Genomic DNA, 12,834 nt, shown 5'->3' on the forward strand with positions numbered 1-12,834 from the left:
AATTCATACTGACAAACCCTGGCGTTGATGTTATTATTATGACAAGTTAACATGTCGGTCTCATGTTGGAATAAACACTGTGGTCTCTTTAGGTGCAACACAACAGTAATAATATTTCCATAAGCAGTTCGGCAGGAGATGAGATTGAATTGCCCTCTCTCAGATTGATGTAAAGCTGCAGCTGTGCTAGCTCTAATAAATGCAGACAAAGACAACTCTACAGTTTGGACTGTTTTTTATTTGACATTGTATCATGCACGTGCACAACAAAAATAATATTGGTGAAAAGATGTGAGTGAACTGGTAGATTTTTTTTTTTTTTTAAATATCACGTCAGTGAATAAAAATAATATTCCCATCATAGCAGAAGAAGACAAAAACAGGAAATCTGGAACACCTACTTATTGCTTTTACTTTTTTTTTTTTTGCAAGTTATTGCAAATCCACCAAAACCCTTTGCACAGCTTATGAATTAAAACTCAGCTTAATGTTCCTTGTGCTCATGATGACAATTAATTAAGGCTTTAATGGCAAAACAAGTTTTAAAAAACTATCAGTAACGCAGCCTCTGAGCTATCAGTGACATTTTAATTCACTGCTCTGGCAACATGAATTGTCACCACTTTAATAGTGTTTTCATCATTATTGTGTTATTAGTTGTATCGGCATTATTTTGTGGAAAAGAGAAATAATTTCCTCTCCGGAGACCTTGCTTAATAATCTCAAGCCTGTTCTTTTTTCCCCCTTCCATATTTTTCTGTAATTTGAATAACAAGCAGCGATAATGCCTGAAAAAATACTATTACGTGGCTTCAGGAAAAAGGAAAGCAATTATAATTTACCAAAATGAAGACCCAAATGCAGACTACTTAACAAAAAGTGAGCTTTAATACAAAGCCTACTGAACTTATAGAAAGTCAGAGAGAACAAACTCCAGAAGGCTGATAAAAAAACAAATGAAATATAATTGGAAATAGTGAGGTGGAAAACAGAATGGCGACTAAAAGCGGAGCACAGAATCTTGAATTCTTTTAGCTAATTATATACACTTAATATTTGTCATTTAAACCCAGATTAGTTTGCTTTATCATATTTATTTTGGTTTCTGACTAGTTGTTACCTGACTCAGATATTTTTGCAACATTGTATTATTTACTGACATACATCATTCTACTTCTTAAAGCTACGTGTTATATTTTTGTTGTGTTTATTTTTTTAAATGCTGTAACAAAAGAATTTCCCAAGTCAGTGATAAGTAAAGTATATCTTACTTTATTTGAAGACTTTCAGTCTAGATTTAAAGCTCATCATAGAACAAAAACAACACTAATAATGAAATAATGATCTTCTTGTGGTCACTGACAGTGGGCTCATCTCTCTGCTTTTCCTCATAGACCTTAATGCAGCATTCGATAGTGCTATTCACAACATTTTCCTACAGAGACTAAATGACGCAGTATTAAAGGAAACACGTTGCACTATTTTGAGTCATATCCATCTGACTAGTTCAAGGGACTCCCCCTTGAATACAGATGTTATTCTTGGAGTTCCACACGGTTCCGTGTTGGGACCAATATTTTTTTTTCCTTCTCTTAGGGATGCATGAAAAAAGACAGTTTTTACATTTCCATTGCTTTGCACATGATACCCAGTTCTATTTATCAGTGACGCCAGATGACAGAGATCAGTTAGTTAAACTACTATCAGGCATGTATTAAAGAGAGAAGGATAAGCAGTACTTCAGTGCTTATACTATTTTGTCCTAAAACCCTCAGAAAGGTGTCCAACCACATGCTTACTCCGGATGGCATTACTTTGGCATTGCACAGCAACACTATGAGGAATCTTAAAGTTATTTTTGACCAGCATATTCTTTTCGGTGGTTACATTAAACAAATAAAGATGCATTCTTTCATCTGTAAAACATTCCTAAATTTAGAAACATTCTTCTTCAGAATGATGTTGAAAAACAATTTCATGTATTTGTTACTTCTTTGGTAGATTATTATAATTCCTTCTTATCTGGCTGTTTTAAACAATCTCTGAAAACACTGCAGCAAAAGTACTAGAACTAGGGGGGCTTAGTTAGTACCAGAGGTCTTTAATATTGAAACCAGAATTTAATTTAAAATCCTTCTTCTCACATACAAAATCCTGACTCATCAGACCCATCATATCTGCAAGAACTGAGAGTATGATATTATCCCAATAGAGCATTTTATTCTTATCCCATCTGGCCTAAGGTAAAAATTAATTTCATGATAATTCTAAAGGCCAGTAATACAACAGCAGACAGAGAAGGCAATGAAGAAACCGCCTTGATAAGAAGGAGATTTTGTTACAGCAGCATAATGTTCACAGTTCAGCTGCTGATTTAACAGTCTGCCAGTGAAAATTTAAAACCTGTCAACAAGTTATGGCATTAAATAGAAAGCGGACCTTTAATTAATATTTAAGGATTAGATTTGTGCCACTCATCAGTTATGCTGATTGTTTTTGTAAGCAAAGTGCTAAAGGAGGTAAGAAAGAAACCATTAAAGCACCTTTTCCTAGTACTTAGCTCATTTAAGCAGTTCTTTTTAAGACTGTCATTCAGTTTAGGTCACATCACTCAGTTAAAAACCTTCCACAACAAATTCGACTTGACTGCACCCACTGACAGAAACAGGCAGAGAAAAAGGACATCAGAAACACAAAGCAAGACCCACCTGTGGAACAGGTGAACACCTGTTTTCATCAAACAATAGCTGACTTACTTTGGCTTCAAGTGGTTTTATACAATGCGTCATAAAATACTTCAACTTTACGTTTCAGTACTTTATCAATACTTTCAGTCGATTCCTTATTCACAAAGTTCGCCACAGCGAACCCATTTGAGATTTTTCCCCCAAAGTCCTTTCTGACACAACACGAAAGGGATGTGTGTCTCCTCCCTGGGGTTGTGTTAATCCCTATCAGGAGTAAAGAATCTCTCAAACCAAAAAAAGCAAAACAAAAAAACAAAAAAACAACCCCAGAACCCCCACCGTGACTCTGATTTTTGGCTCCTGGGCTGGTGTGGAGTGATTCAAGAGAATCATTGCCTGCTGGCTCTGTTCTTCCTGGACCTGCTCTTAGTGTTCTTCATGGTGTTGGCTGCAGCACCATTGGGAGTGAAATCAAGAACGGCAGCTGCCCAGGATTTGGTGAGGAAACACATGAAGCAGCTTCTTCCGCTTAGCAAACAAATGAAGAAGCTTCAGGAGTTGTTCTAAGAGTTGGGAAGAAAAAAGGGATTTGTTTTGGATTGCTTGTTGGACATCTTGATTGGGACAACTCAACTCTTTATTAAGGCACGCTCAGCATCTGCACAGTTTTGGACAGTTTCTTCACGTATGTCATATATAATGACTGGAAAGAGACTCCCTCATATATATATTAATAATCCTGGGTGTCATTGTTTTTCATTGATCTTGCTTTGCCTGATTAAGACCAGTAATAACAGCCACATTTTGTTCATCATGAGGGCCGAGGTTGACATGAGTTGGTGTCTAAGGAAAAAGTCATTATTTTAGTCTTAAAAAACGGCTTCATAGTTACAAGCTACAATAGTGAAACACAATTTACTGATGTATTAGAATAATTTATTAACATAAACCTATTTTTTATTACAAAAATAAAAGTTTAACTTCAGTAGTTAAAGTTACTGATGACCTGTACATGTAGTACAGTAAATAATACATAAGAATGTCATACAGATATTTTACTTTGGATTAAACATTTATTCACAAATCAGTTTAATCTTTAAAAATTTATGACCCTACCCTACAGCAACAGGAACCATCGAGTTGGATTTAACTTTATTGAGGGAAATCTAATAATAACTCAACAGCAACCAGGTGTTGGCTGCAGGCTGGTACCAGATGAAAATGTGTTTTAAGAATGTGTTTATTTTCATTTGGTTTTGACGTAAGTCGCAACACATTTGAGTCACACTATGAATCAGACTTGGGAGCGGCTTCTTGCTGTGAGACATGCCCTTGCTCCCCATCAGACTGAGGCCCGCACACTGGCTGTTATGGGTTAAAACAGCGACTGGTGCTTCTTTGTTGTGACTTGGAGTCATTTACTGGGGTCTTAACTCATCCACAGGACTGTGAATGGGTGGGTTTCTGGTTGCATGCACTGTGTAAGAGACTCAGCTCTTTTCAAAATAAGAACTTAAAATCCCCTAAAACAACATCACTACAAACTTTCTGAGTTCCATAGCGTGCACCGTCATGATACTACTGGCTAGAAAGGTTCGTATACACACTGTGCAAATCATAAAGATTTATGGCAGGCTAAAAATGGTGTATAAACTTAATACTACACATAAAAGTGGTAGATGGTTCCATCTCCATTAAAAAAGAAATCTACATATGAAAAAAATACAATGAATAGATTTACTCTCCATTGCATCAGTTTTGGGCTTTGGAGATAATTTTATTTGAATATTACATTAATCATTAATGTTGGATTGTGAACTTTCCCCTGAATTTAAAGTTTCATCTGCTCTGAATAACCAAAAACAGCTTTTCTGTTTATGGAAGAAATGGGTCAGTCTTATTTAAATGATATTAAATTAATTGAATTGTGAAGTCAAAACCAACTAATCTTCTTCAGCGAGACAGTGGCCAGTATAAGGATTCTGGTTATTTTCCTTTGAATTTCCCAACTTCTGTACAAATGTTTAATTGAATCAGCTGAACTTTTTAAATGTCCCATACATGACTGAAAAACTGCAGTAGCTGAAATAACAGTTACTTCACAAGATTTATTTAAAATTGCTTTAAATGCATAGACATACAGATAATCAAAGTAGAATTAATATAACACAAAAAGGGAATGAAAAGAACATTTATAGTATCTTTGAGATGTAGGTTATGTTTTTGTCTGTTTTCCTCACAAAGGGGAATTTTAAAACTGTTCTAAAGTTTCTAAAATATTATCAACTGGTTTCTTATTTAGGCTACAAATCTAGTAGCCGCAGAGAGCATTAACATTTATCTTAAATCACATTTCTGGTCACCTGGACCGACATTTTAGACTGCACTAACAAATAAAGGAGATAATTGGGCCTTTAGAGTTTAGACGCACCATTTAAAGTTAAATGGGAATTTTACAGTGGAGTAAAAATGAAACTGGAAATGAAACTAATTTGAGGTCTGAGAATAAACCAAAACTAAATAAAATTAAGATCTTTTATACAAATACAATGCGATGGCTTTTCAGTTAGCTATTGAATTAGCTATTCAAGCTGCCCTTAATAGGGTCAACAAGAAGAGTACTTTCTAAATATACATATTTAGAAAAGAAAAACGTGTGTAATGTGTAAACACTGGTTAAAGTAGTTGTACTGTGATGTGTCTTTGTGTTTTGACCCTTTACTGCTGTGGTTTTTCCATGAATATGGTTGCACACCTTTCACAGAAAAGTTCTCGTCATAACTTTTCCCATCGTGACTCTGAACCTTATTCAGGCTCTATGTAGACAAAACAATCAGGCAACATGCCAGCCTAATGTCACGGCAAAACAAAGCTTAGAGTTTCCATTTTATTTTGCCAGCACTTTTATTGAGGTTTACTTATGATGCACAAGGGGGCTGAATTGTTCACGGCTGTTGATGGATACACTGGAATTTAAACTGTGACCTTTCGGTTTCCAGCAGCCTCTCTAAATCCTAAAGAAACCCTGCAACGCTGGTTTGTTTGATGTGTTTTCACCCCTCGCAGAGCACCTGAAAGGGAAACAAATGATTTCCATTCTAGTTTTAATCATGCATGTGCCAGACTCGGAGTTCAGGCAATTCTTCCACTTCATTGCTTTAATGAAAGATGAATTATTTCTGTGGTTGCATTAAACACCCATCCATATCAGCTGTGTCTCATGACAAACGGTAACTTATGTCTTTGATACCTGGAGGGTGATGAATGCGGGCTAAAATGAATGGTTTCTTGCCAGAACAAGATGCACACGCTCTTTGAAAAAGTGAGGCTTCATCCAAAAGTGGTTCCTAGGATGAAGGGGGAATGTTCGAAGCACTCCAGCAATTTCCTTTGCCAACAAAATTACTGAACTATGAGTTCTTGGCAACTTTATGCACCTAGTGTAATGACACCTCTTTACTTGTCTCATCCTATTAACTTGTCACATACTCTAGTGCACTTTCTCATGTTATTCGCCAAAGTTCACAGTCTGCACACTATATTGCGGACCATTTTAGGTAATATACTGAATGCCCAAAAGGCATGTTACAAGAACTTTGTTATGTGATCCCGAGTTCTTGTTTTCCTTTCATTTAAAAATAATCCAAACCGCTGCACACTAATTACTGAAAAGGACAGAAAGAAACAATATGCTAATCCAGAGATACTACCTGGAAAGGGCTTTCTATCCCAGCAGTCTTTGGTAAATATCCCCACCGCGGTGCATAAATAAAACTGCTTACCGGTGTCTTCTGGGGATGCATGCTTGGCGTATTTATTTATTCCAATTGGATACGTCCTAAAACCTTCATTCCTGCCACAGGCAAAGTGCGCAGAGGTAAACAAGGGCAGCTCAAAGTCTTTGCATATGTCCCCCTTCTGTGCGACTTGATGAATCTGTTGTGAAGGTGAATCTTGGTGGCGTTACGTGCTCAGACTTTAAAACAAATGGCCACTGCATAAATTAAACTTCATGGGTCACAAAAATTTCTTAATCACTGACATCAAGTTATTATTGTTGTAAAATATATAGTGTAGATATGTAGATGCATGGATTTAGATATAAATAGCTGATCTAAACGCCCAGGTTTCCTCCCCATTGTGACTCTAGTGAAAATGGATGTCCCGAGGACGATCATATCAGGCACACAGGTGTGGGTGAGCACAGAAGCCCCACCCACCTGCTGTTCAAACCTTCTGTTTGTAAGTCCAGCAAATCAAATGAAAGATGGCTCCAAGGGAGAGAAGAGGAACTAAAACATCTTGTTTCAGTCCTGTCTTCCTCCCCTCACCCCCAGCCGCTCATGGCAGATGGCTGCCCTTCCCTGAGCTTGTTTCTTCCTGCTAATCTGACGTTTTTCTTTCCCCCTGTCACCAAGTGTTTGCTCACAGGGGCTTGTTTGATTGGTGGGGATTTCTCTGTATTGTTGTAAGGTCTTTACATTGCTATATAAAGCACTTTGAGGTGACCACTGTTGGGATTTAGTGCTTTATAAACAAATTGAACTGAAATGAAATTGAATTCAGAGAGAGGGTGAATTAAAGGGCTGCAGCAAGGCTCCGTTTAGGATAAATAAAAACATTTTGATCTGTGACTCATGCAAAGTTGTTCTAGTAGATTCCACAAATACAAATCTGGAGCTGGAAATAATCATAACAGGTCCCATTTGGAGAAAGTAGCCTCATATTTAGACTTAATGATCATTTCATGCAAACTTTTATGGCTATAGCTGAAGTAGCCAGAAAAATTCAACTTTAGCAGCTATCCAGGAGGTGCAACAGCAACTATATTGTTGATATAATGAGCTGATTTAGCAAAATTCCTCTTATAGGTAAAATATTTGACATCCAGGCCTTATAAACTAGTCATTGGCTGTGGAACAACAAATTAATATTTGATCCAAAAATGCTCCCTTTACTAGTACATGTGGAGGAAAGGTAGTAGCTATTCAGTCAGTCATAAACCACATAAATAACTTTGAACGCCAGTGGTACCTCGGTGTATTAAACATTTAGCTTTAATACTTATTTTCTAAAATTGGCTGCAAGGGATATTGAGCCTGCTAATTATGTTTAGTCTGTGTTCTTTTAGTTTTCATATTTTAATAATTCATCCAGACTTTGTAGCCACTTTCCCACAGCCTGTTATTTGTTCTTCTCACAGAGCCAGGCCCTGGCCCACTACAAGGGCACCAAACATGCCAAGAAGCTAAAAGCCCTGGACGCCCCGAAGAGTAAGCTCAAAGGCTCAGTGGTCACCAAGGAAACCGCCAACCAGGAGATGGCCAAGGGCATCAACACCTCACAGGTCCCCAACAACACTGAGAGGAAAGGTTTGTATTTTCCTGCCTATTCCTAACGCAAGACCTTTGTTGCTGTTCTTTATGTAGATGGAGCCCTTCTGTTGGGAATCATCATTAAACCTCCAAGCCTTCCTATTTGGCATTTTTGATTTGCTGCACTCAACTTGTAATCACTTTAGGACCTGGATAGACTCACTGTTGATTATATCAGCCCTGTGTTGCCTGGGTTGGCAATGGGAGGGATGAGGTAGGGCCTAAGTGTGCTTTTTGTGTTATCTAGTGCTGACAGGCAACAACACTTTGTGACAAAACATGTAATGCCCGCTCATTTGCATGAGATGATTCCATTGGTGCAACGTGCTGGGCAACTGGAAATCATTACATGGTAATCTGGCAAAAAAAAAGAAAACATCAAGCTCAGGCACTTTGTTACGTGCACACCAGTATTCCTGCTGTTTACCTTGCAATATATTAACCAAAGCTGAAATGACTTGCACCATAACTTTCCACTGCTGTAATATCCTCTCTGATACATTACAAACAGATGTGAGATGTTTGGGCACTTCTAATGGATGAATCTAGACTGTAATTTCTGGATTACACCTCACTTCCTGGTACAAAGCACCCTGTTGCTTTTTTTGCATCTTCTTCTTCTGGCTTTCTACTTTGCATCTGCCCTTATTCCATTTTTAATTTTAATTTTCTGGTTCACATTATTGTGTGCTGACTCTGTGTATCTTAATATTCATCATGTTGCAGCCAGGTGGCTTTCTAAATCCAGTCATCTTGGCCAGGTGTTTAGAGTCTGGGTCTCTGTGGTATTCGTCTGCTTAAAACATGTTTAAAGGTAAACACAAACTAACTGCAACTTTCAGCGCCTGACAGGAACCAGATGTACAATATATTAAATGGTTTTATCTTCTGTGTCCCATATTGGCCCTGTGGAGGATAACGTATTTGGCACCTGAAAGCACTGCCGAGGAGCCCTGCCCTCTCTGTCTTCTGAAGCGTAATATTCCTTAAGCTGCCTATTATTATGTCATAAAATTGGCCCAATGAAAGTCTTCCCCTTCAACTGTAACACTAGAAGTTTTTTAGAGTAATTAGAAACACATTGAGCTATTCTGCTCTGGGATTAATTTCAACCTTAAACCATGTCTTCTTCCAACGTTCCAAAGTATTTAAATTAGGAGCACATTTCTGGAGTGCATTTTGCATTGTGACCTATACATATGTAGAACCTTATATAGCCCTGACGCCTGAAGTTTAAAGCACCCATGTGACATGTTTTGTGGTTTTCCCAAACAGAGTTAGCCTCATCACTGCCTCACACATCTGCATTCTAACTTGCAGTTACTTTGAGATACCCTCAAAAAAGAAGCTTCCTCACTGCCCATCATTTTTAGTTACTTGACAGAGTCTGTGGGTTCTCATGGTATTCTAAGGAGCTTGGAGGGACAGTGACTGAACTTCTATTTATACCAGGTTTTTATGCCTGGGATTCTCCACCATTTGGTTGTAGAACTGAAGCTTCTCAGATGAGAGATGAAGAGTCCAGTTCAGCTTTTTTCCAAGAGCCTTAGATGATTTGACAGAGCGATTTCCTCAACTTTACGTCTCAGCCACAACCCAACACTAATTTGAATCCCTTTCCCACACGTCAGAGGTGAGTTAAAGTTGTAATTTTTAGGGCCAACCACAAATTGTGGAACCTTTTAGCTTTTTTGTTATTATTCGTTGATGTTACATGTTAAAAACAAGAAGAAGAACATTTGATTTAAATTTTGCTTCTCAACCAGGTCACATGAAATTTAAGTTGATACTTTTTTAAACAACATAAACACAAAGAAATACAGATTTGAAGGCCACAATAAGTAATTTCAGAAATAGTATTGAATGAAATCTCTGTAAAATCTATAATGTAAGGATGAATGCAGGATTCTCTTCTTTATCTGGGTCTGATTTGAGTTCAAACTGGAATAAACTCAAGGATTTTGTCAGCCACGTGCTGTACAACCACATTTGTAGACCTTGTAGAAGCTAACTAACACCTAATTTTGTTGGTGCACTCATGGAGAGCAGAGGGAGATCAAAAGGGCACAACAGCTAAAACTGAGCATTTCAGGAAAAGATTACAAATTTTAAAAAAAAGAAAAAAAAAAGAGATGCAGTAATGTTTTTCCTCACATTGAAACATGCACATATTATAGTAGACTCACAAAAAATGAACCTGTTATTAAGCCACATACGGGCATTTTAAAGAATACTTGAGGTGAAACGTTATATAGCAATGTTTGAAAACTGTGTCAATTCTCAGGAGGAATATCCTGTGAATCTGTTTAGGGTTTGGCCCCATGATAGTCTGCGTAAGCTCCAACCCCCTCGTGGCTTTTGAATTGGATAGGTGGTTAAGAAAATGGATGAGTGGAATATCCAGGGTCCTCAAATAAGCCGGATAACAATTTTCTTCTGTATCCCCTAAAACAGTATCATAAAAGAGCATTAACAAACAGGCAGTTTAATCTTATATATTTCACATGGTGCACATCATGTGTTAGTCTTTAAGTTATATTAAGAGCTTCACACCTGGCTGCAGTCTGTCTCGTACCCCGCAGAGTTACTTAGCTACTATACAAATGTCAAACCATTAACAGAAGCAATTTGCACTCGAGCTTCCCTGAAGCCAACCCACACTGCAGTCTATCGACATTTACCGTAAGAGAGGGGATGTGATGTGATGTAATGCTAAGTCAAGCTATGACTTTGGAGGTCACACATCTGAAGGGACAGTAGTTATTAAATCTTAAATGCATTTCAGAAATTATGGCTAAATTTATAATACTTATATTATGCGCTAAGTAACTTTACTTTGAGCTAAAAATCTAAGTTTCTCGTGTATTTATGTCACAAAAGAGTCGACGCACTCTGACCAACATAGGAAACATGTTATATCTAATATTCCTAAATATTTAATGCACTGAATGTGTTTTTCCCCCCGGCTGCTGCTGAGAATTACATTTTAATTAAATAGTTATTCACTGTTTACTCTTTTCATGTGAACTGTGGGAAGTTCATATTTAGTGGGAGCTTTGAGCATTCAGGACTCAGCAATTAAGCAACTGGATTTGTAAGAAATCAGGTTTTACAGAAGAGTTTTTGTGATTAATAATAATAATGGATTGGAAGTGCTTTACAATACCACTATTCATTCGCTCTCATATTCACACACTGGTGGAGGCAGAAGCGAGGCTGCCATATCGCGCCATCGGCGCCTCTGGCCAACACCAGTAGGCGGTAGGTGAAGTGTCTTGCCCAAGGACACAACGACCAGGACAGAGAGCCCGGGGATCGATCCAGTTACTGATGCGCTTCCCAACCCCCTGAGCCACGGTCAGGGGGTTACCCTGAAGTTACTTAAGAATACACAATAGCAGATATATATGTTTGAAAATAACGTTTACAAAGTTAAGTTGTGAAGCATCTCCCGTCATCTTTTGCTTCCATCGAATTTTTAAATGTCATCTTGAACGAATCCCACATTAGATAATGAATTCGTCAACATGTAATTTTGACAAACATTTCGACTTAATTGCTTGTCATTTTTGTCTCCACTTTTATTTCATAACACAATTTTTCCTCTTGAGCATTTCTGTCAGTCATTCAGGACAAACATGGCAGCGGCGGTTATGCGAGTTATCTGAGTAAAGCAGCAGACAGAAGCACTAAAGCCCCGTTGATGAAATGTCACAATGAAACGTGTCTTCTGAAATGTAATGGTCACTGAGGAAGAATTAAACTGTAAAATAAACAATCTGGAATTTTAAAATAGACACAGCTGGAATCAACATGAAACAATGGACTGAAATAAAACGAGGTTGTCTTTAAACACTGATTAGTTATGTTGTTCTTTTAATTCGACAATAAGATTTAATAGACTGTATCAGTAGACAACTTGTGATTATGGAGCCGTCTTTGGCTCGTGTGATTGTGGAAAAGTTATTATTTATTTATTTTTTGTATTATACACTAGCATCCAAAAGTTTAGACATGCTAGACTGCTGTGCAGTGAGTCCAATCTCTTGACTTTATTTATCATCTCTGTACATGACGCCTCATGTTTATCCAGCTGTAAAAACGTGTAACCTAAATTTTACCAATTGTTTTCATATTTTGTCAATTAAAATGTCCATAGCTACCCACGTTCTATTAGTTTTGATATACCTCAACACTGGTGGATCACATGGATGTATACAAATAAATGGCTGGTCCTGAGTCCCTCTAGCTGTGGATTCCTAATCCACAAAAAGAAAATCCAGGGAGGAAAAACAGAGACTTTAACAGTGTGTTTGGACAGAGTTGTGTGCTAATGCTGCTGACTTACTCTCACGCTTGAACCACAATGAGAAATTAGCAAACAACAGAAAAAAGTAATGTGGTGAGATGTTTCCAGAACAAGCAGAATATTGTTTTTACAGACCTAAAGGTCGATTGCGATGTGCAGCTGAGGAAAACAGAAGAGCTTTACCTTCAACATTAGTAGTTCAGTAGTAAATATCGCATTGCAGAGTAGTCTCATGTGGTTAATGATCTTAATTATTTACACCTATTAGTGATGTTGATAGGCTAATTCATACTTAATAGGCTGTATCACCTTCATTATAAGGCCCAAATAAATTTTGTGGCTCCGACATTTTTTTGGTCAAATTGGCTCCAAAAAACAAACAAAAAAGACTTTTTTTTATTGTAAAGTTGCTTTTTGAAGTAAGAGCAGTTTGATCATTTGTAATATTTATCACGTATGCTTG

The 12,834-nt window shown here is 37.5% G+C and overlaps 1 protein-coding gene across 1 annotated transcript in view; it reads left to right on the forward strand.

The window, feature by feature from the left end:
* Positions 1–12,834, forward strand: part of znf385d (zinc finger protein 385D) — a 93,912-nt gene that overhangs the window by 52,884 nt on the left and 28,194 nt on the right. Inside the window, exon 4 of the mRNA XM_085423794.1 lies at positions 7,891–8,059. Coding sequence (XP_085279920.1) covers positions 7,891–8,059 — 169 coding nt within the window. The remainder of the gene's footprint in view (positions 1–7,890; positions 8,060–12,834) is intronic.

The sequence above is a fragment of the Rhamphochromis longiceps genome, linkage group LG11 (genome assembly GCF_057381845.1).
Source record: "Rhamphochromis longiceps isolate RC_006_pf linkage group LG11, R_longiceps_female_GT1.1, whole genome shotgun sequence".
Taxonomy (NCBI): domain Eukaryota; kingdom Metazoa; phylum Chordata; class Actinopteri; order Cichliformes; family Cichlidae; genus Rhamphochromis; species Rhamphochromis longiceps.